General features: G+C 40.8%; 2 protein-coding genes across 2 annotated transcripts; one reads left to right on the forward strand and one right to left on the reverse strand.

The window, feature by feature from the left end:
* Positions 1 to 1,048: 1,048 nt before the first annotated feature.
* On the forward strand, positions 1,049 to 12,790 carry LOC131329212 (FCS-Like Zinc finger 6-like). The gene is made up of 4 exons (XM_058362297.1): positions 1,049 to 1,058; positions 10,901 to 10,972; positions 11,333 to 11,596; positions 12,623 to 12,790. Exons 3-4 carry the CDS (start codon positions 11,376 to 11,378, stop codon positions 12,774 to 12,776), a joined length of 375 nt encoding a protein of 124 aa, XP_058218280.1. The 5' UTR covers positions 1,049 to 1,058; positions 10,901 to 10,972; positions 11,333 to 11,375; the 3' UTR covers positions 12,777 to 12,790.
* On the reverse strand, positions 6,666 to 9,602 carry LOC131328416 (uncharacterized). The gene is made up of 2 exons (XM_058361362.1): positions 9,447 to 9,602; positions 6,666 to 7,244 (listed from the first exon to the last, which is right to left on the reverse strand). Exons 1-2 carry the CDS (start codon positions 9,600 to 9,602, stop codon positions 6,666 to 6,668), a joined length of 735 nt encoding a protein of 244 aa, XP_058217345.1.
* Positions 12,791 to 25,619: the final 12,829 nt, after the last annotated feature.

Raw genomic sequence — 25,619 nt, forward strand, 5'->3', positions numbered from 1 at the left:
TCTCTCTCTCTATAGTTTACTCTGCTTAGCCCCTCTTTTTTGAGGTGATACATTTCCTCTCTTCTTCTTTTTGGATTTTTATTTTAATTTTTATGCTTTCAATGCGAACATTGAATAGTTCAAGTTGGGGGGAGGGATCACTTTGTTCACTTTTCTTTTTGACAAAAAAAATACAAAAATAGTGAGATTCTCTTTGCATGAGACTAAAAGCTGTTGAGATTAGCTCGTGATTGATTGAGTTTGAGATGTGATAGTCATTCTTTTAATATTGTGGTGGCATAGTAGTTCTTTTTGCTAGTTTGTCACGAAGAATTAGTCATGGCATTTATTTCTAGCACCTTTGCACTTCACACTTATTTGGGCTTTGGTTGCTTGTGAGTTATGACTTGAATGTTTTCGATGGCTTGATTAGTGGAGACTTATGCCTATGTGAGTTTATAGCCTTGCTTTTTCTTTGAGTGGTGTCAAATAAACTCTTATTGTCACAAAAGAGCAAATTCGTTGTTGATCTCATTATTTTTGTCGTCGAGTGTTGGGAATGTTTTGAATTGCTTACTTATCTCTTGGGTTTGGAAATTGCATGGTTCTATTACCCCTTGGAAAGGATTATAGGTCATTTTTGTTATTTTGAGCCAGTTTGTTTCTTTCTTTCATACATTTATCTCTTGGGAGCCCATTTGAGCCTCTCGCATGATACCCTTTTCTTGTTGAGCTCCACCATCTATATTGTGTCTTGTGAAGTGCTAGTTAATGATGTGAAGGTGAGTTATTGAGAAAAGGAGGAGATGGGTGGAGTTGAGAATTATGCTTGACTAGTGGTGATCTTTCCCATTCAAAAATATAAAAAAATAAAAATAAAAAGAATGCGCTTGTAGAAAAAAAGAGAGGTGAAAATGGAAGACGCCAAATCATTGTGGAAAGGAGAAATACTTGTTCTTATATGGAATCGTATTAAAGAGTTAAAAAGAGAGATGTGGTGAAGTTGAAAAGAAGAAAAAAATTTTGAAGAAAAGGGGTACGCATTGTTATATTTGCCCTATGTGAGTTGTTGTTGGTCTATTCTCGGACACTTGAATATTTTATCCTAATCTTGAAATGTTTTCCCTTACCTAACGTTATCACTGGAATTGTAGTCCTATTTGATCCTAGGGGCAATGGGATGTGCATTGGTGGATAGAGAGAGTTTCCAACACATGATATTCCTTTCATGAGATTGTGTGTTCACTTTATAGAGCGTTCTTTTCGTGTCATTATGTGCAGAAGTATTTTGTTGTCATTTACATAACGTCCGCTCGCACATATTGAGAGTATCTAATATGCACCTTGTTTCGAGTGATTTCAATTGTTGAGTGCATGACACGGTGAGATTTAAAGTCAAGATTCGATCCGGAAAGAACTTTTAATTATTTTTCACTTGTGACCGGAGCCCATGTTCACACACGTTAAGTATAGGTGCCGTGACTCATTTTTATGACTTGATAGCATCTAGAATTGCTTATGTCTATTATCTCTTTGCGATGGCTTCATATTATTTGCTTGAGATATCATTGAGCTGTCTTACAGGTTTTCGGGTTTCATGTGAAAAGAATTCACATTGTTTGTGGGTGTTCATTGCTGTAAACCCTCACAAGACTGCACTTGTTATCTGGGGATTGCCTAGGGGTTTAAAGGACTTGTTGCACGGTCTAAGTGCAATCGTGAGTCCTACGAAAGTGGCATAGTTAGAACTTATATTATTTGTTTTCTTTGCTTGGGACTAGCAAAGTGTAAGTTGGGTTGTGTGATAGATGCGTAAATGTTCACAAAGCGCCCTTTAATTTATCATTGCTACGTCTATATATATATATATATATATATATATATATATATATATATATATATATATATATATATATATATATATATATGTATATATATATTGTAACGCTCCGAATTTTGGGAACGTTAAATAGACATTTTCATTGAAAATCTAAATAGAGTCTGACTTAATATTACATCATAATTCTCAAAAGAGTATTTTTATTCAACAAAAAGAGGGGAAACTAGGGTTCCTATCTACTACTCTGCCTGCTCCTCCATCCTAGCCAGCTCTTCGGCTCCGAAAGTCTCCAAGGTGTAGAGTTCGCCCTGCTCATCTGCAAAATCTAACACATTATACCAGCGTCGCAACCAATATAATATGTCAAGGTCACCAAAGGTAACACCATGAGCTACGAAAGCTCAGCAGAACAATCCCATACCCGCTAACCCATAAATTACACATAATAGGGCATAAAATCAGTGAGATCCACATAGCACATGCGTATTTAACAAAATAATTAATAATGACACATCTACATTCACTATTCAACTAATGTTGGTGTCCGTGATTTTTGAGTTTCTCCTACGCGATATCTCGTAAACCGTGTCTCCATTTTCCACTTTTCATTTTCCAAATCAACATTTTCAAAATCGTTTTTACACATTCATCCTCGGTTCCGCCGCTCTGGGTTCCCGAGTATTCGCACAATGGTTCCGCCGCTCCGGGTTCCCATTGGCACCTTTCCGTGGTAACCAAGCCATACACACCCTACCTCGGTTCCGCCGCTCTGGATTCCCGAGTATCAGCACAATGGTTTCGCCACTCCGGTTTTCCATTGGCACACAATTGGCATTGGCACTTCTCCGCGGTAACCAAGCCACACACCCTACCTCGGTTCCGCCGCTCCGGGTTCCTGGGTATCCGCACAATGGTTCCGCCGCTCCAAGTTCCTATTGGCACACACACACACACACACACACACACCATACACCACGCACCATACTCGTTGGCTACCACGTCCTACCTCATTTGTGGTTTCAAAATATTTCTTTTTTCAAAACACATCTCATCATTAACCACACCCTAGGTGCCATGTTTCTACTTTCTTGATTTCTGTATCTCATTTTCATGCAACGACTCCGCGGTAGGACTTTTCACATATGTAATCATAAATCATTCATTGTAATCTTGAAACTAAACTAGCAAGATCATCTAACTCTATATTAATCATCATGCTTAAACCACAACTTAATGCATAACGCCACATGTACGGATGCCTTTGGAGTGAAAATCACTTATGCTTTACAACAAGGCAAATAATACAAACAATTCATAATACATGCTCATATCCATCTTAAAGATCAAAATACAAATGCTTCCATGCATTTCGATATACAAACAACATACAATATACGTAGAGTAGGTAAGTAGAGGTATTCTACATATACTAGAGATAGGGGATAAGATGATTCTACCGTTCTTCTCGGCGGTTTGGCGGCTACAGAAAAGTAAGTTGGCTATCGAACAAAGTGACTTCCTACGGTAAGCTTTTGGTAGCTTCGAATGAGAAAGGTTTCTCTCGAAATTAGTTCTTGACTAAAAACTACTAACTTTTGGATCGAAAGGGTGGTCGGGTGGCGGTTTAGTGGCGGCTTAGGATGAGTTTCAAGAAGAATTTCAAGAAAAACTCAAGAACACCAAGAACAAGAAAGAACAAAGTAAGAACTCAAGTATTTCTAGAGAGAGAAGTTGAAAGGTTGAAATGTGTGACTTAAATGGCAAGGATGGGGTGCTATTCATAACAAAAGTCTTGGCTATTACCCAAGGAATAAAATTTTCCCTAGCAATTATTGTCCAATGGTTAAGATTTTTCTAGAAAAATAATAGGCCAAAAGGTACATGTACCCATATATAAATATATTTGTGTATTTAAAAAATCTAGTAAAATACTTTACAAGGTACTATAATCTTTTAAGATTTTCAAGTATCCAGTAAAAAAACTATAAGATCAAAATTTTATAATAAGCACATGTTCCTATTATATATATATATACACACACACACACACACACACACATGTCCAAGTTTTCAGATATAAATGTAGGTACTATTAGGTACCATATAATCCATCAAGATTTCCAAGTATCAAATAAAATATATGGCCAAGATTTTCTTATTAGAATAATTCAAGAAGTACTAATACTTATATATTTATTAGTGTACTTAGAAATCTAGGAAATTAGATATTCACATATCTTTAATACATATAAACACATAGGAAAATCTAGGAAGTGATTTATTTAATAAATCCTAGTACTAGTTAGTAAGACTAACTTATTATCCAATGGATAATATTTTTTCTTGCATTTATTAACCAATGGATAAAAGAAATAAGGTAATATATACTTGAATAATATTTAAAATAATCAAATGTCTTTTAGGCATGTGTATATAAGTCTATATACAACTATATATGAGTACTTTATCAAATCTAGCACAAAATATCTTTGATAGAAAATCTAGGTTTTCTATTGTCCAATGGATAAAAGTTTCCCTAACTTTTATTTTCCAATGGGTAAAGGTTCATCTATGATTAGGAGTTTAGGAGATTGTAACTAGATGAATTGGTAGTTCGGTTCTTCCAACTAATCGGTTGAAAACTAATTCTACTTGCCACGTAGGATTTCTAGTCAAGAAATATAATTTAAGATTTTATTTTATACACTAGAAAAATATACAAGTGTTTCTACAAGTACACTTGTCTTTTGAAAATGACTAGATTGTCTGGTGCAAAGAAATATAATTTTATAAGTCTCAAATCTAGTTATGACGGAATATTAAAGTTAAAAAGGAATTTTAAAGGAAATCCAAGTAATTAAAAATAATATTTAAATATTTAAAGAATTTTTTTATTTACCAAAAATCAAGGTCGTTACATATATATTATTACTTGGAGTTTTATACCTTATTTTTGTGATTGTAGGTATTTGGACAATTTGATACCAAAAGCGCGAAGTTGGAAGTACTCAAAGTTTAGCTCTTGTCACGAGCATGAGTACAGAGGAAAAAGAGTAATATTTGCAAGTCTATTGGCCAAAGAATTAGTCTATCTCAGGAAGTAAAAATAAGAATTGGACTTGGACTTCTAGTAGGTGGGCCCAATAGTTCACAATTAATTTGACTAAATGATGGGCCAAGGAGGAAAGTGGCCACAACTGGGAATTAAAAAAGTAGGACAAGGGTTTTGGATGAGACGACAAACGTGGCTTATAAAAGGAGAAGTTTCGGAAATTATTTTGCAGCTTTGACTTCTGTTCTTACCTTCAGAGTTTTTTTTCCCTTCAAGTTCTTGAAGTTTTGTTCAATTACTCGCATTTCGGTAATTAGTTTTAATTTATGTTCTTCATGAAAGTTATTCGCTGATTTTTGATTAGTTGATATTTCTTGTTCATTTTTCATCTCACGTAATAGAATCGTGTTTCAAATTAGGATTTCTTTTGCTTCTTGTTTAATAATGAGTGAGTAGTCGTTTAGGTAGGGTCGTGGGTGATTAGCACACCATGGCCACTTCGGACACTGCTCATATTTTCAAACAATGAAAAAGACAATTTTAGATTGAAAAATACTTCCCGTAGACGAACTTGGGCATTGTTGGAGCCTATGTGAACGGGAGAATGGGGGTCCAAAACTCATTCTCCGCTGTGCATGGGGAAACGGCAACCATGAGGTTTCGCATCTTGCGGGGTATTTTTTCCAAACTAGAGTTGAACGTTTTTTAGAACACTTAATGGAGCAGGTTAATCCGGACTGGTTACGAGAGCTAGGAACCCTACGACCATACCTCCTTTAAATTATTTGAAAAGAACAATCAATTTCCAAGGTTTTAGTTAATCTCAATCAATTGTCAAGGAGTAGCTACCTAAAAGCCCGTTTAAATTATAACAACCCGAGTTTTTATGTCAGTACACATCACCGTCTTTGTGGATTCGACTCCGATCTTACCGGATATTGTGCTACATTGGTCTCAGCCCTACACTTGGGGCCACCCATTAATTTAGGACTAGGATTCCGTCAAGCAGTACATATTCACTTCCCGCGATTTCTTTCCAAAAAAATGAAGGTACAACGGGAAGGGGAAAAAATAAAATGGAGGTACAAAATGAATGTGTAGTAGAATCCAAGTCTTCTATCAGAGCTCCTTATACAATCCTCGAGTAAAGAGTGTGTGGAAGGTCCCAAATTCAGTTCCTGCAAAGTTTTTTGAGTTAATAGTCTGAAAAGTGAGAATCTAGAATACCAAGCAGTTCCATATTAGATAGCAGTACGAAGAAACATGAACTAACTATGATAAATTGGACATTAGTCCACAAAAATTTTCTATTACAGTTTAACAATTTAACCCGCTTCGAACCTCACTGCCTACCTTATGGAGGAGAGTGTGTCTACACGTGTGTTGAAGGTATATAAATAACAAAGTTTAAAAAAAGGTCATAAAGAGACAACAATTCACCATGATCATGACAAAAGAACACAATAAGCTGAATATATGGGATCGAATATCAATAAAAGTTTTCCTTCTCAATGTCTAACTTCAGTCTTCTGGTAAATGAATGAAAAAGACTATTCAATCAAGATATTTAAACTTGTGCATGGATAAATAAAAGTTGTACCTTTTACTATATCAAAACCTTAGGATACACAATGTTTGTCGTGGAACGGAATGCATCATTAGAGAGAAAGACACTTGTATGATCACCAGATGTGCATCTAGATAACGCTACATATAGTTGCCTATGACTAAAGACTGAAGTACGCAAATCAATTCCAACAAAATTTGCAGATTGTCCTTGAGATTTATTAATAGTCATCGCGTATGCCAATCTGATTGAAATTGATGACTTGTCATCTCAAAAGGCATTTCAGAAGAAGAGGGTGTCAAGGATATCCCTGGAATAAAGACCAAATCGCCAAATTTATCTCCAGTTAAAATTTGAGCTTTGATTATGCGATTTGCACAATTGACAATCATTAATTGAGTGCCATTACACAACCCACCCTTTGGAGCAATATTTCTCAGTAACATTATTGGGCAACCAACTTTCAAGTCCAATTTAAAAGGAGGCAAACCAGAAGGATTCAATGCATTCAAGTACTCATTAGGATACCGGTTTGTGATAGTACGATCACGTGCATCATCAAAGGACATTTTGTCAGCTGCAAAATAAGTAGTGGTATCTCTTGGAAAAACATTCAATGCTGCAAGGTTGATGGCACTAACATCATCATTTCGGGTAGACAGAATTGTGCGTTCATTAAGGAAAGTTGGTGTTATGGTACCCACTACGTTCAGCTGCGGATACACAGTAAATAACAATTTACTAACGGTTCCACACTTTTGTATTATTGATGGAAGCTCTGCTACTTCTTCTGGATTGGTCTCAATCTAAAAGTATAATAAATAATAAAAGAGTCAAGATGATGAAGCAATGGCGGAATCAAAAGTACTTCTGATTTTCTTAAAACATGAGAATTTGGCGGGTTGGACTTGGACCTGGTTTAAATTCAGCACATTCGACCTTTAGAGCATCCCCATTGTAATAAGCAAATGAGTGTGGATAATCAAACTTAATAACAATGCTTAGAAAACACCCCACATTATAATAAGCAAAGTTACAACTCCTTTAGTAAATAACCAAAATTTCACTCATTCCATAACCAAACTTAACAATTTTTACTAATAACCAAAACTCAATAACCAAACTCAAAACTCAAAAATACCCCACATTGGAATCGTCTCATCGAGACGAATAATTTGGTGTGGTCAGGTGCGTGATTGGAACTCGTTTGCGATTGGATAGATATGCATTGTGTATTGTGGGATTTTTTTGATAGGGATGCAAAAATAACCAATGTGGAGATAGAGGTTGTTAAGTTTGATTATGGACTAAATGGATAGTCAAATACTAACGTGACACATTTTAGTTATTGGTTTTGATTATTACCATTGCAGATGCTCATAGGCCTAACGCTGGCCTTACCAGGGCCAGCCATGAGTTTCTTTTCTTTTCTTTTTCTTTTTTGTTTGGTTGAATAGTAAAAAATTCATTAATAACAACAAAATTACAATCTCCCTTCCCTCTCGGTTTGCTTCCTTTTCTGGCGAGCTCCCGCCGACCAACGCTTATGGGCGTGTCCTTGTCCGAAGGTGGCTAAGGGATTGGATTCTTAGCCTATTGGCTTGGTTCCTTATCTATTTTTCATCAGCACTTGTTGCTACCTCTAATTTGGACTTCTGTCATCCCAAGGCAACTCAGTGTTACGTTGATCTCTGGTCGTCGATCTGTCTCGACAATAACGTGAAGAGAGCTTTCTGCTCGCGCTTAGGACTTAGACATCACCTCTTTGTGCTTATTGTTTATCCTTAGTTTTTTCGGATTGGCTCGTTGTCCTTATCATATATTTGGATGAAAATCTTGTAAATGCCGTATGGCTTTTATCGAATGAAGTTATTTGCTTCGGATAAAAAAAAAAAAACCTTAATTGAGAATTTGGGGCTTGGACTTGAATCTTTAGCAATAGTACTAGCCTTGGGCTACGAATGGGTTTTTTTTTTGGGTTATGTGGACTGTAACGAATTGGTGGACTGAGTTATGATATTTATTTTATAGGTTTTTCCCATCGAGGCGATTAAATAATCTAAAACAGATTATCACAAAGAGGCAAAATTGAAAGAGAAAAGAATAGGACCAAAGAATAATTCAAAGTTAGTCGCTGTGCCCCGGCAGCAGTGAGGGTCTTGATCAGCATTTTTGGACGGCTGGAGTGGATCTGTCATTTGCTTGCAGGTTTTGCTTTAGTTTTTGTTTGTTGTTTTTAGTTAGTTTTCTTCCCTTGCGTGGGAATTTTCTCTCACTCCTTGTGGGTTATTTTGTGATGGTTGATTTTCTATGTCGTCTTGATGACTTTTCGTGGTCGAAGATGAGTCTTGTCTGTATGAGGTCCTTAATGTTCGTTTGTGAGTTTATGCTTCCTTTGTGGTTGCTTTCCTCCCACTTTGGAGGTGGCTATCCGTTTTCGATGTATGATTTTCGTATCAATGAAAACACTTTTAAACTTTGAAAAAAAAAAAAAAAAGTGAGCCTAAGAGCATCCTCAATTAATATGAACCGAATTAAAAGTAGCTAACTCACCTTTTTAATTTAGTTTAGTTTTTTTTGGGCGTTTTATCACTAATCTATCGTAACTATATTTTGTTAAAATATTCTAGTGATTTTATTTCCTCCCCCTCTATAATAAGAAGCACTTTTTGCTTGCCAATTTAGCCCAATTTGGACAATTTTAACCCCTTATTGTTGGGTTGTTATTCTTGGTCTGTTGGGCAGAATGATCATTTGACCTCTTGTATTTAGTGGGCTACGTGGGGCGAAAGGGTGAAGGGATGCAGCCATTTAAGACCTCTGTCTCTCACGTACTCTGCCTCTCTTTCCTGCGATTTTTCTTCAGACGCCCATGGTGCTCTCTCTCTCTAGCCTCTCTCTATTGACGTCGGTCGTCTCACGCTCACTGGATGATCCCACCGTCACATCTCAAACCCTAATGTTGAGACTACGCAAGTTGCAAGTTCTTATGTTGATGCTTGTATTACTGAATATCCAAGCAAAAGTATAAACAGACATTTGGTCTCAACACTTGCAGCAGTGGGATTGTTCCTATCAACACAGCTAGATTTAGGTGTTTCTTTGAAGGACCTGACTGCTGTGGCATTACCATATGAAGAGGTTTGCTTGGTTCCTTGATGCATTATACTTTTTTTTTTTTATCAGCTGTATGATACTTGAATGTGTGTTAGGTGCATTGGATGAGCATTACTTTATGTCCTTGAACTTCAATATTTTATCTTTATTATTCCATTTTTAGGCCTTGAAAGGACTAAATATACAATAAGGAATGTTGCATTTTTTAACACAAAAACCAAAGTTAAACAAGAACTTGGATTAGTTCCTTCCTCTCGACAACCCTCCCATAGGTTGGCAAATGTGAGGGAAAATCTCGAGCGCAACTGAGTGTGAAAATCACTCCCCATTTATAAACGTGTAGATGTATAGCATTGTCTTGTTGAAAAATGGAGATTTTGGTCATAAATTATTCACACATGCATGTCATATCGAACTCTAAACCTCAAATACGGTAGAAGAGAGATACAAGGAGCTAAGTAATACTCCCTTTGTTTCTAAATGAGAGTTCCTCTTAGGAATTCCAACTTTTTAAGGGTACATGTAATTATTGCACATACTATTCATCATTACTTCTATATTCTACCTATTTTGCACTATTTGTATTCACATGTGAGGGACACTTTTTAGAATTTTATCAAATTTTTACTTTTATTTTTGGATAAGGACAATCATTTTGGAACATCTCAATTGGAATAAGGGATTATCAATTAGGAACGGAGAGAGTATTAAATGATAGGTAAAGGGGACAAGGTGTAGTGTTCTTTAGATGAAGGGTATAACATGTAAAAATAAGTTATTATACGGGGGAGTATATAATTAACCCTAAAACAAATGATAAAAAGAAATTAGATGAGCAGACGTGGACTTCCCTCAAGGCTCAAACGCAAAGGAAGAAAAGCAACGGCCTAGATTCTCTCCTTGCTTCCTGGCTCTGCCTTTATCTTCCCAACACCTCCGCGCGCTCTCTCTCTCTCTCCATATTGTTGGCCTTGCTCAGAGCATCTTCAATCCACCTCTAATTTTCTAAAATAGAGGATGGATGTGACACATTGAGGTGAGATTTTATAATTTATTCTTTTTTTTCTTCACTTTTTGTAGTTTTTGGGAGAATTTTTGAGGGATCCACCGTCCTTTTTAGAGTTTGGTCCTCCAAAAGTAAATTTGGTCCTCTAAAAATGAAGGACCAAAAGTAAATTTGGAGTACAAAATTCCTCCAAACTCTAAAAAGGACGATGGGTCCCTCAAAGATTCTCTCAAAAAATACAAAAAGTGAAGAAAAAATGGAATAAATTACAAAATCTCTTCTCAATGTGTTACATCCATACTCTATTTTGAAAGAAATGAAAATGGATCGGAGATGCTCTGAGGAATAGAAATAGCAGAAGTAGACTAGAAAGAGACTATAGAGAGAAAATAAGAAGAAGAAGGAGATCTTGTTGGGTAAGAGCATCTCCAATCCATCCAAAATAGAGGATGGATGTAACACATTGAGGGGAGATTTTGTAATTTATTTCATTTTTTCTTCACTTTTTGTACTTTTTGGGAGAATCTTTGAAGGACCCATCGTCCTTTTTAGAGTTTTGGAGGAATTTTGTACTCCAAATTTACTTTTGATCCTCCATTTTTAGAGGGCCAAATTTACTTTTAGAGGACCAAACTCTAAAAAGGACTGTGGGTCTCTCAAAAATTCTCCCAAAAATTACAAAAAGTGAAGAAAAAAAAGAATAAATTATAAAATCTCCCCTCAATGTGTCACATCCATCCTCTATTTTGAAGAAATAGAGGTGGATTGGAGATGCTCTAAAAGACCTCGTCCTCCGATCAAGAGGACTACGAGTATGACAGAGTTCACCTTGGATCTAACTATTGCCGAGCCCCAGCAGCCGTTGGATCCTTTAAACGGCGGTCGCATAGATCAACGGTTCTTGGCTGCCGCTGCCGTCTCACCTCGGAACCACCGCCGTAACTCTGCTGATTTCATCGAGACCGCCCACTTTCTTTGGTCTTGCTTCCTCTGCAAGCGCCGTTTGATCCCCGGCCGTGACATTTACATGTACAGGTGTCTCTCTCTCTCTCTCTCTGATATTTACTCATCTGTGATGATAGTAGAAGTTATATAATGTGTGTATGAGCGGAGCGTGAGCATAAAAGTTATTTATAGCACTATCCCAAGGTATTAAAATTTGTAAGAGTGAAGATTGAGAATGCGAGTAAAAGACTATAGTGAAGGATTGCGTGATTAAGTTACCGATATTTATTTTTTCCCCATCCTTTACTACATGTATTTGTGTTCGATAGCTAGCTGTTTTACACAAACTGTTCAAATAAAGTTTTCTGTCGAAGAGAAAAAGGAAAAAGAAACCGTTCTTTTACATTATGTATTTTGAATGAAGGGAATCCTGTTTTTTCCACAAAAAGAAGGTTAACTAAAAATCGATCGATGTGGCTTTTTTTAATTAACTTGTAGATATTTTTGTAAATAAAACACAAAAATCGGGAAAGGAAAAGGAAAATGAATAAAGGAAAAACAATAACAACGAACAGACCCGTCTTAGAATTTTCTATATCTAAGACAGGGGAAAGACTACAATACACACCTTTTAAAAGGATGTACTATATGCACCTATTTTATGATTCATTCATAACATTTTAGTATGTTTCGTAACTTTTGTTATAAAATTCATAACTTTTCAGCAGTACGATTCGTAACATTTTCATTATGATTCATAACATTTTGGTGTATTATGTAACCTTTATACGATTCGTAACTTTCTAGCAATACGATTCGTAATATTTTCTCTATAATTCATAATATTTTTGGGTGTATATAATACACACAAAAATAAGAAGTGTGTATTGTAGACTTTCCACTAAGACTGATAATCTACAGTTAATCTGATAATTAATCATCAGAAACAGATTGATAATCTCCGCTCACATATATTCTCCTCAATTAACTACTCCTATGTGCAAAGTACAAACCCCAATCGTCCTCAACTCTTAATGTACATGTTAATTAACCTTATCTTACCGGCCAATATCTCTAGTTTATTTAACTAGCACTAAGTTAATTTTTGTTTTGCAGAGGTGATAGTGCATTTTGCAGTCTGGAGTGTAGACAACAACAGATGATCCAAGACGAGAGGAAAGAGAAGTGCTCCTGGGCATCCAAGAGACAGGCCCCACTGGCAGCCTCCGAAGGCGGCTCCGCCGAAGGGGAGACCGTCGCAGCCGTCTAGATTCCGATTGATTACAGGGGTGTTCCAACTCTAAAAAAAGAAGGTTTTGGAAAAAGAAGGTAATTTCAAGTCCAAAAATTATATGTTTATGCAAATAATTTTCCTACCAATATGGATCTTGTTTGATAGATTTTATTGAGATCTTTTATACGGTGCAAGAAAAATCAAAAAATTATTTTTCATTTTCATTATATTTGAGTTTGAAAATTGAAGAAAAAGAAGTTTTCAAAAAGGAAGGTTAGTTGGAACGGGGCCTACTACTACTATTCTAAAATCTCATTCGGGCCCACCTGTATAATGCAACTACTAGTATTATATTATAGTAATATATTGTGGGGGCGTGGTGCAATTATCTGGAGGCGGGGGCTGCTGGGCCCAGTTTCTAGGCCCACTCTGATCTCGGTCCGATAATCGGAATCGTTCACTTTATAGAACTCGTCGAGTAGAACAACCATTCAAAAAATCAGCTTAATTGGATATCGTTAAGTGCCTGATCGGAACTTTTTTATGTTGAAAAGAATGGACCCGAAACACTGGATTAAATCCATTGTAACCCATGAACCGAGAGTTGTATGGGCTCTGATTAGGCATTTAACGATATCCAATTAAGCTGATTTTCTGCATGGTTATTCTACTCGACGAGCTCTACAAAGTGAACGATTCCGATCATCGGAGCGAGACCGGAGTGGGCCCAAAATCGAGCACAGCAGCACGCTGCTTTCCCGAAGGGGATAGCACCCCCCCCCGCCCCAATTATCTTTGTATGTACGCTGATGATGGATGGGGAAGTTTTGAAATCAAACATAAAAATACAAACCCCAAGTCCTTGTTTTCTTGACTGTGCCTCAGTTTTGTTGTTAATTTATCATGGGCATTAATGGCAGGTTAATGCAGTTTAATTTACTTCTCTTCTGTATTATAGTGATCAAATAATGTCAATCCGGCTGATCAAAAAAAAAAAAAATGTCAATCCGGACACACATTACTTCTCTGTATTATAGTGATCAAATAATGTCAATCCGGACACACACCCAGTGATTCGGAATAATGTTCAGATTTTAAGAGTACTCTTCAAAATTTGGAATTTGATTCTCCGCCGAATGAGTACCCATGAAGTAAGTGGAGACCGTGATTGGTATAGCTGCACTAGCTCTTCCGGATGTTTGGTTGCGCAATCAATTTCAAATACAATTGTATCCGAAGTTATATTTTAAAATTGTGTTCCTAGACTTTTTCAATGAGTTATTTTCACAGCCTCGTTGCATCGTCAAACCATAATTTTACAAAGAGTCCTGCTACCGGTACAGATTTTTGTGCACAGATTGTGTACAGATTTCGTTGTGGGGCCCACCACGGGTCCCACACAAATCATCCAAGCCGTTCATTAAATGTACAACATTTTTTCAAGGGTCCCCGTAAAAAGTAAGCTCAATCCAATACCTATAGGTGCTTCATCTAACCATCTAATTTTTCATTCAGATTTTCAGATAATGAAAAGTTATACGATTGGATCGAGCATCTATAGGTATTGGATTGAGATTATTTTTTACGGGAACCCTTGAAAAAATATTTTACATTTAATGAACGGCTTGGATGATTTGTGTGGGACCCGTGGTGGGCCCCACAACAAAATCTGTGCACAATCTGTGCACAGATTGTATGTGTGTGTAGCATTTCTGTTTTACAAATCACATATTGGGAAAGTAAGTTGCACGTGTGGGGACAGAGAATCTCGCACCGAAGTAATGGGTTGTGAGTTGTGAGTTGCGACTTGTGATGCAACCAAGACCTACACAGTGAAATTCTCCAGTTAGACCACATTGTTTGTTTGTTTCTTACAAACAAATAGGGAAAAAAAAAAGAAGTTGTTTGGTTACGAATAATCTTGTTAATTTGTCTCATATTTTTAAAATGAGACTGTCTTATTTACGGAGGTGCTGTAAACAGTCAATCACAGCCGTCAAAAAATGTTTAGAGCAGTCTTGATTTTAATAAAACTTTTTCAGGGAAAAATTTCATTCTTCACAAGAAAAGTTTCATTAACATTCTGACCGTTCAAAACAATTTTAGACGGTCACAATTGAGTGCTGTAACTACAACACTTGTTTATAACATCTCCGTAAACAAGATTTTCTTTTTAATAATAAATGCAAACAAACCTATCATTCGTAAGTTGCTCATTTTTAAAGAATAAGCAATCTAGCTAGCTTCAAATGAATATTCCTCTATCTCTTACATTGTAATATAGGATGGTTTAATTCACTGGAGCGTGAACGGAGCTTCATTGCGTACCTGTGATTTTAGTTAAACACATTAAATTAAGTAGGGGAAAATTAAACGAGTCCTTAAATTAAAAACTTTCAATTAGATTAAAATCAAAATACCTTCAATTGATTATTAATGGGTTCGTGCATGCATATGGTTGATCTGGGAGGTGGGAAAGGTTAAAAAATTATGTCAAAGATTATCGTCGTACGTTATCCTCTCATACCCACATTCATGCATGTACTCTGGTGCCAAACATGACAGCATCAGGCAGGCATCCACTTATAAAGCTAGCTAGCTAGTGGAATTAAATTGTTATAATATTAATGCGTTTCACAAGGATTTTACTCTTACATATACGTACTATAACGTACACAATGTATCTCCCGAATGGAGTAACTATTCACTTGTGGCATTTCACTTGTACAGAGGAAAGAGTGTTGAAACATCAAGTGGTCGGCGGTGTCCCAAAACTACTTAATAATTTTTCTTCACAAATGCGTGTGGAAAGTAGAGTGAAAAAAAACTTTTATACAAGGGGTCAAAGTGGTTATTAAGGGAAAGTTTAAGCTTAGTTGATTATTTTATATTTCTCTCACTGAGATAAATTAAAAATTCAAAAATAAAAAATAACCCAAAACTAATAGAAGGCAATTTTTTTTTAATAAGGACAAGAAAGTAATCCGTGATTGTTACGAGAACACCTCAAACATATACTCCCTCCGTCCCTAAATAAGTGTCCGGCGCGCAAAACTAGGTCTTCAAAAAGATGCATTTGTTTCGTTAAAAAAATCAATTTTTTTTACAAATCAATAGATAGCAATGAGTTCTATTAGATTGTGAAAAAAATTAAATTTTTTAGTAAAAAATATGCATGTTTTGTAAAGCCTAGTTTTACGCGCCGAACACTTATTTAGGGACGGAGAGAGTACATTATTGCTTAATATATTCAGTTTTAAGTGAGTTTTTTCTCTCTTTTTTTGTTTTTGTTTTTGGATTGTCAAACAACTTTAATTGATACAGGATTCTCACAAAGGTGAGATGATGACCTGGCATATGGTAACCTCTTTCACCATGAGAAGGTAAAGGAATCACATCATATTACACATTGAGAGAGACGTTGAATATTCAAGGTTCTCTTCTAACTCTCAATTTCTATATTTCAATTAATTTTTCACCTCTCAATTTCTACCTTTCAAATATTGTCTTATCCCCTGGTGCTTGAAAAAGGATAGGGAAAAGTTGGGACCAAATAATCTTGAAATACCTAGGTTGATGTACTACTGCTACGTAACTTCAACCACAAAGCAAAGATAAGTAATTGCACGAGACACAAAGTTTAATTATGTTGAAAATCCTTAGATAGATAAAAATTACGGGAATAAATCATGCACTAAAAACATAGTACGATTAGTCGATTACAAGTATTTTTACTAAATGACTGTGTATCCTGACCAGGAGTCCTAAAAACTTCTTTGCCAATTTCACATTCATTGTACCCTTGCACAATCGCCGAATTAATCTTGAATCTTCAAGTATTCCACAAATGCCTTTTGAACACCACAAAAGGACTTATCTAACACGAAAAAATGATTGATGATGAAGAGATCGAACTTCTTCACGTTGATTGATAAGCACCAAGGTATCATGAATTTTCACAATGCTCCAAGATAAATCAAGCAAGGATGTTTTGAGATGTAAATTAACGAGTGCTCTGAAAAATGATTGCGGCGCTCAATACTGTCTTTTCCTAGTTGTTTGATATTTATAGAGCAAATGAAAATCGATAGTTTTGCTTGAGCAAAGATGAAGTCGCTCGAGCGGTCCCAAACTTCGCTCGGGTGAACACCTTCTAGTAAGCCTCGATGGAGACTCTGATTGGAACACACTTGAGCGAAAACTTCAGCTTCAAAACCTCTATAAACAGACCCGCGGGATGGTGCTTGACTAAACAACTACCACACTGTAAGGACGATACATAAGAATAAAATTCCGTTCCACAACCTAAAAAAAAAAAAAAAACTAAAATACTTTCACTGAAATTCATTAACATGGAAAAGATGCTACGTACTTACAGAAATGAAAGTTAAAGTTAGTGCAATTCAATCATTTGCTTTACTAGTTGAGGCTACATACGGCTCAGAAATATGGAGAAAGAGTTTTGCTTAATACCAACTTCGCACACATAATATTGAGAAAAATACAAAGAGATTACCTGGTCGAGTTTGGTTATACTAGAACTGAATGCCATCGTATTCAAATTTTGGTAAAGACAAATGTAGCAGGCCGAACATGAGTTCGCTACGTAACGACCGAGCCCGTGCCTTGCCGAGCACGCATCTTCAGCACGGCTCCCGTCCCTGTTCTGCGTCAGCCATTTCCTTGACCACGGACTCGTCGTCGGATCGTCTCGTTGACGGCCACCTTCCACGGCAAGTCACCTGTGACTGTCCTCTCCTGTCGATCTGACGCCCGATCGATGAAGGCGTGTTCGGCCACCCGCAGGGCGAGGCCACTGCCGACCACGGCTAGCCGCTGGTTTTGCATATTTTTCCACGTGTAAAGACGGTTATAACAAGCAATGATCATGAGCGCACATGGGTGTGCCAGCTCAGCCCTAAAAACGGTTACCAGATCTATTTGGTGACGTCATGATGACACTGCCTGACCTGTGCAAGGCACGTGTTAGTGCTTGGAGAGCAAGTGAAGAGATTCTATAAATACCTAGCAGTGAAAACCCTAGAGAGGTACATGCTACTACATACTCTCTGATAATCTTCTGCCTACTCTCTCTACACATTACTCATCCTCACGCCGGAGGGCCTTGCCGGGACAACCCCCGGCCTGGTCTTTAGTCGTGCGCTCATCGTGCAGGCTGCGTGGAGTAGGCTAGGAGACCACTGAACCAACGAAAGAAGGACTCGAGCCGGAAGAGAGGGGCCACACAATTGGTGAACCCGACGTGAATCCTTCTCAGCCTCTGATCCAAACGGCTCAAACTCTTTTCCAAACCACATTCCTCTTAAAAAGACGGTCAAAAACTCAAACAACGATGGGCGGAGATCCACAAAACGTTTCCGTTTCGGGGGCCAAAGACACCAGTGGAAATGCACTCCTCCCACCGTTTTCAGAAAGACACATGTCCATCTCACTCCCCCCAGATTCTGGGCTTTCTCCGGCCGCAGACGACGTAACAACGGCCTACATCCGCCTTCTGCAACGACGAGACGACGAAAGGGACAACGAACTTGCAGCGCTAAGAGCGGAAGTGGCCCAGATGAAGCAACATATGCAGGACGCTAAACCTGTCATCCATAAGGCACGGCGATCTGCAGCCGAACACGCCGACGCCGTCGTCGAAGAAGTCAAACGTCTGCTGGAGGCCAACGCCATCCAAGAAGTACAATACCCGACATGGCTGTCCAACACTGTGGTTGTCAAAAAGAAAAACGGCAAATGGCGAGTTTGTGTGGATTATACCAATCTCAACGACGCTTGTCCAAAGGATTGGTTCCCACTACCAAAAATTGATCAACTTGTGGATGCAACGGCAGGACATGCTCGGCTTAGCTTTCTGGACGCCTACCGTGGCTACCACCAAATTGCCATGGACCCCGACGATATGGAGAAAACTGCTTTCATCACGCCGTATGGAATCTTTTGCTACCGCGTCATGCCCTTTGGACTCAAGAATTCCGGGGCAACATTCAACAGAGCAATATTCAAGATGTTGGAAGAACAAATCGGCCACACTGTGGAGGCTTACATTGACGACCTAGTCATCAAAAGCAAGAAGGAATCCAACCACCTGCGAGACTTGGCCGAAGTTTTTGACATCCTCAAGCTACACAAGCTACGGCTAAATCCTGAGAAGTGCGCGTTCGGGGTAAGCGCTGGGAAATTTCTCGGACACCTGGTCACTCGAAGAGGTATCGAGGCCGATCCCAACCAAATCAAAGCTGTTCAAAATTTGTGCCCACCCAGAACGATCAAGGAAGTTCAAAGGCTCACTGGGATGGCAGCGGCTCTCAACCGATTCATCAGCAAATCCTCAGACAAATGCCACGCATTCTTCCACGCCCTGAAGGGCAAAAGCCGACGTAGCTTTGAATGGACCCCGGACTGTGACTCAGCCTTTGCCGAACTTAAAGACTACTTGAAATCGGCCCCGCTGTTGGTAAAACCCAAAGAGTTCGAAACCCTTTATCTCTATCTCGCCGTGTCCGCCCACGCAACCAGCTCTGCACTTGTACGGCGGGAAGGCGCCGATGACAAGCCCATCTATTTCACAAGCAAGACGCTCCTTCCAGCTCAAACCCGTTACCTACCGCTTGAAAAGTTAGCCCTTGCTCTCGTCTCAGCGGCCAGGAAGCTCCTGCCCTACTTCCAATCACACTCAATCGTCGTCCTAACAGAACACCCCCTCAAAGCTCTCTTTCGAAAAGCGGATCTGTCTAACAGGGTTTCCAAGTGGGCAGTTGAGTTAGCAAACTTTGATATCCGTTTTGAACCACGAACGGCAATCAAAGGACAGGTTCTTGCAGATTTCATTGCTGAGCTTACTCCAGTAGACACTGAACTCCTCAATATACCCATCCCAACACAAAGCATCGCCGAGCATCAATTGTCACCAGCTCCTTGGCACCTTTTCCAAGGCAACATATGGCGTCTGCATGTCGACGGAGCATCAAACAGCAACGGAGCAGGGGCTGGGGTCGTCCTAGTCTCCCCCTGTGGAACACTACACGAAAGTGCCATCAGCATCGACTTCCCCGCCACCAATAACGAAGCCGAATATGAAGCGCTCCTAGCTGGCCTACGCTCTGCCATTGCCATGGATGTCTCCAACCTTGTCGTTTTCTGTGACTCCCAACTCATAGTTAACCAAGTACTTGGTGACTATGAGGCTCGGGATCCGCGGATGTCAAAATACCAGGCAACCGTAGCCGAACTAACCACCAACTTCCCCAATTTCAAAATTGAGCAGATCAACCGCGAGCACAACGCCCACGCGGACGCGCTTGCTGGCCTCGCTTCGGCATCCACTGCCTTAGAATTCAGAACCATCAACTTCAGCAGCATTGGCCGTCCGTCTTTCGAGCCCACTCCAGAGGTACTCAACGTTGAGGTCGATCCCAGCTGGATGGATGAGATCGTTGCGTTTCTAAAGCACGACACCCTCCCAACAGACAAGAAGGAGGCTTACCGTGTGAGAAACAAGGCCGCTTACTACTGGCTTTCTGAAAGCGGCCAATTATACAGGAAATCCATCTCCGGACCGTATCTTCTCGTTGTCCACCCAACCCAAGTGCCCGACATTCTGACAGAACTTCATTCAGGCAGCTGCGGATGTCACTCAGGCGGCCGCTCCCTCTGCCAACGTGCCATGAGCCAAGGTTACTTCTGGAAAAACATGAAGAAAGACTGCGAAGAAGTTGTTCGCAAATGCCGACCTTGCCAACTATTTTCACCTATACCAAAGCAACCCGCCCAGAACCTCTCCCCTATTACCAGCCCTTGGCCTTTTGCACAATGGGGGCTCGACATTGTCGGAAAACTACCAACAGCTCCAGGAGGATTCAAGTTCTTAATCACCGCAACGGACTACTTCTCCAAATGGGTAGAGGCCGAACCCCTTGTGACAATTACAGAAGCTGACGTTCGCAGATTCGTCTGGCGAAACATTGTTACAAGATTCGGAGTTCCATACGCGATTGTATCAGACAATGGAAGCCAATTTGTCGGAAAGGACCTGACCAGCCTCTGTGAAGAATTTGGGATACGCTTCTTCAACTCCACACCAGCATACCCACAAGGAAACGGACAAGCCGAGGCCACAAACAAGACCGTCTGCGCTGGGATAAAGCGACGACTGAACTCCAAGAGAGGAAAATGGGCCGAAGAATTACCACGTGTCCTCTGGGCTTACCGTTCAACACCTCGGCGCTCAACCGGCCAAACTCCCTTTTCAATGGCATTTGGCATGGAGGCAGTAATCCCACTGGAGTCCAAGTTCCCCACTCTAAGGACTGAGAAATTTGATCCAAAGGCCAATGAAGATGCAGTGGAACAAGAATTGATTTTGACAGAAGAAAAACGTGACGACGCTAAGCTAAAGCTCGCCGAATACCAACAACAAGTTGCAAGAGGCTACAACAGAAGTGTTCGACCCAAAACCTTCAAACCAGACGACATGGTTTGGCGAAAGGTGGTGCAAGCTAGCAAGAAGCAGAAGTTCAAACCCAACTGGGAGGGTCCCTTTCGTATTGTCAAGATCGCTGGTGAAGGTGCCTACGTGCTTGAGGACATGAATGGGAAAGTTCTCAGTAACCCATGGAATGCACAGAACCTCAAGAAGGCATACATGTAACCAAAACCCCAACAAGTGTGCCACATGTTCGGACACTACCTATCCTATTTCTCTTTCGGCTTCGGCCATGTCTTTACAATTTCAACATGTACTTCATGATTGAAGAATCAAAGAAATTTTATCTGACAAGCTTTCATTTTGCAATTCAGAGTTATTTTGTTAATATATACTATCTTGGCTAATTTGGCCGACCACAAACGTTGACCTCGGTCACACCCACAAACGGCTCATATGCCTCTGCTTCGGCCACTATTATTGCCCAAAGAAGCAAAACGGACATCAGGTCCACCGAGCCCAGATACACACAATATGGCTGGAATTTGGGCTCGGAATTGGCTTAGCAAGACGCTATGGTTGGCTACAGCCCGGTTACACTCACGTCTTGGTGAGCAAACCACCCACAAACATTCAATACTTTACATCCAGACTAAGACCAGACAAATCTACCGAGCCCCAAACTAAGGTTATGTCCACAACTTTGGCGAAAAATCTCACTAACTATATTAGCAACTAGCCGAGACCAAAACACGCGCTCGGCAAGCTCTCTTTATACCTTTTTTACTTTGGTTCAAGCTCGGCAACACCTACAGTTTGTAACTTAAGCAATCAGACAAGAATTCCTGCCATAAGGCCGAACCCAAACCAAAGTGGGGGCTACAGGGTAACTACTACTCCATAAACCAAGGCCCGACAAACTTTCACATTAACACAAATCTAATGTGGCAAAGGCTCGGCATCTAACAAAAATAATGCATTGATCCAAGCTCGGCCAACAAACCATGATCTCAAACAAATCTCAAATAAAGCAAGACAGATTCAAGAAAGCATTGCAAAAAGAAGTCATTTCATTCAAAAGATCAAGTATTCAAGCTCGGTGAAAAGTTCCAGCTTTCAATACACCTGGCTCGGCAAAATCCAAACACGGATCCGTCCAGTCCAACAAAAGTACAAATTGAAGGAAAACAGCAAATTGACGAGTAAAAGCAAATTCAGCCTCGGCTCCGACTTCATCAGCCTCAACCTTGGGAAGTATCCTCGGCAATAGCTCCGGTCGCAGCTGCGTCCACTCCGACCGCCGCACCACTACCGCCAGCACCACCTTCAGAATGGACATCCCTATCAACATGCAATGGTTCGTGCTCGGCATCCCCAACGACCATTCCAGCATCTTCAACAATTTTTTCACCAACAGCAGCTTTAGTGGCGGCCCCCACCTCACCACCATCACCAGAAACCTCCTCGACCTCATCATCACTGTCGGGAAACTGCTCGGGAGGGAGGGGTGCACACTCGTCTTCGGTGTACGGCAATACAAGCTTAGGAGTGACTGGGGCTGGAATAGACTTGGTCAAATTCATGTCAGCCTCCAGCTGCATGACTCCACAAGCTGCACTCACCCCATCCTTGTACCCTGTTCGGTAGGCGATGGGGATCCTCATGCGGATGGCGTCGTTGACCATGGACCGAGCCTCCCGCATATACTCGGCACCGGCTCGGTCAAAGCCAGCTTGGTACGCCGCCCCATCCACCTCCTTCATCTTCCTCTTCTCCCTCCTCAGAACTTTGGCCACTTCACCTTCGGCCTTTTTCATTCTCTCCTCCATCTCATCTCTCTCCTTCTCGAGCTCGGCCACCTGTGCTTTCACAGTCTTCAGGCTTCCCTTGTAGCTCCTCACCTTTTCTCGCTCGACCTTCAAGTCATCATGAAATCGAGCACGCTCGGCGACCACAAGTTCGGCGTCCTTTGATGAGCGCAACAAAGCCTGTCCAGCCTGATAAACAAAAAAGCGTCGGCATATAAATACTCAAGGATGGAAAGTGAAATAAAATGACCAAGGTCGGATGATACCTGAACAAGATAAGCACCAGCATTAACCAAACTCGGCTGGAGACCCTGAGGGATTTTTTGCATATCCTTCGGCAATGCCAGACCTTGAAGAATGGCAGTGGCTAAACCGGGTTCGGCTTTCACAGAATCCTCCACAGTCACGACTCTGCCCTCGGCCAAGGCGTATGACGGAGAGAACTCCTGAGCAACGACTGTGCTGGCCGAACCCAAAGGCCGTTCGGCTGTCTTTGAGCCACCAGCCGCTGACGACTCTGTCCTCTCCCTCTCGCTCGGATTTGAACTCGGTGGCTTGGTCGGGAAGAAGTCATGGGTGACTTTTTGCCTCTTCTCCGCAGGCTCGGCAAATCCAGATTCCTGTCGAACCGCTTTGCCATCTCGTATGTTGACACGGACAACGTTCCGACGGCCCATGTCACTGGCAAGATCGGGCACGAGAGTTCTTAATGGAACGTTAACTCCTGGATGTTCGGCTTGTTCTTCTCCAAACCAAAACTCTGCCGGTTTCCTGAACGTCGGCAATTTCACCCTCGGCTGCTTACTGCCTCCTGTTTGCCTCGTCTTCTTTCCTCGGCCCTGACCTTCTGTGCTGGGCACCGCCTCCCTTCCTCTCCTCCTTAGCTTGCCCTTGTATGACGGCTCGTATCCAAGAAGCGTCGGCGCATCCCTGCAAGCTTGAGATAGGAAGATGTCAACGTGCGCCTCAACAGACAAAGATTGCTGAGTCTTTGTTATGGCTCGGTGATCTGCAAAAGCAATCAACTGTTAGGAAAATCACATGCATCAAAGGAAAAGTTAACGTCGGCTGAGCAGAAGAAACATGGTTACCTCGAAAGTCTTTTGTCTTCGGCACTGTATACTTACGTACGGTCTGGTCGCCGAACTCAAAGTTGCCCCTCACTTCGACATAAAAGTTTGCCCATTTGTCAGTGTCGGGCAAACCATCTACCAATGGTTGTTTCTTGCCACGTGTGGACAAGTATCGACGCTCGGTTTGGCCGTGCCTAGACATAATATAAGTATGGAAAAGGTCGGCTACGGTAAACTCAAGGTTGTGAAGCTCCTTCAGCTTAATCACCGACATTACTATTCGGTAGCTATTGATCGCGAAATAATGTGGAACGATGCTGAACCGAGCAAGAAGTTCCCTCAAGAAAGGATGAAGAGGGAACCTCAAACCAGCCTCGCATATCGCCATCAACGGGACTGTGATATGCTCGGGATGGTCCCCTCTCGTATCCGTGATTCTGTTGCTCGCCACTTGGTTGAGTATTACGTCATTTGGGATGTTGTACTCTCGGCAAAAGTCTTGGTACTCCCTGGCACTTCCGGTGAAGAAATGGGCATAGGGGCAAACTTGGCCCCTCTCATAAAGATCGTCTAGACCTCTACCCTCGGATTGGGACTCACTATACCCTGAAAGGATAGGGGTTGGGGCGTCGGCCTGTGGGACGAATCTAGACTCGGCCTCCGGTCCCAGTTGAGGCTCGGCATCGGAATGAGTAGATGGTGTGAACGATATTTCAGGATCGGTTACAAACTCGTCGGCGCCGTATTCAAAGACGCGTTCGGCATTCGAGTCACATGAGTTGGATGACATATTTGAGGCGATGGATGATATTTGGTGTCGGCGTCTGTGTCTTTCCAACCACTCGCGGAAAAACAAGTCCCCAGAATCTTCCCCTGAGCTTTCAGAGTCGGAAGAGATGACAATGGGTGGGTGAGCCAGACCTAACAAAGACAAGAAAACAATGAGAGACCTCGTCGTCGGCTAGAAGGCAAGGGATCTCTATGCTCGGCTACCCTATTGACTCACCCGATTCGTCTCTTCAAGATTCAAGTTCGGGAAATACTAGGACTCCAAATGGGGCTCGGCCTGCCCGCGTACAAATGGGGCTCGGCCTGCCCGCGTTCAAAAATTGGGCTCGGAAAATCCCAACATGGCCGAGTACGAGCGTCGTTGCAAGACTCATGCTCGGAAGAACAGATCGAAGACGAAGATGAACAGTCGTCCAATCTCCAGACCTCTTACTGTTCACTCAGAACAAAAAACTCCCAAAAACCTAAGGAAGCAGAAAGGAAAGCATGGAAAAACGACACAAATCACAAGAGGAAGAAAGATCGAACACTTACCTGTTAGATTCAACGAGATTTGATGAAAAACTGCTGAGAATCAAGGCTGGAACGCGAACGGGCAAGAAACGGAGCTCTGGCAATGGAGGTCTAGAGAGAGAAAGCAATGGTGGCTTCTCTCTCTAACTGCAGCTCTTTATAAAGACGTGGGGGTTTGAGATTCGAGTTTCCCGCCCATGTCACTGTACCGCCGAACCTGCAGCCAATAATCATCTGACGCGTGGCCTGA

This window comes from Rhododendron vialii, chromosome 6a, assembly GCF_030253575.1.
Source record: "Rhododendron vialii isolate Sample 1 chromosome 6a, ASM3025357v1".
Taxonomy (NCBI): Eukaryota; Viridiplantae; Streptophyta; class Magnoliopsida; order Ericales; family Ericaceae; genus Rhododendron; species Rhododendron vialii.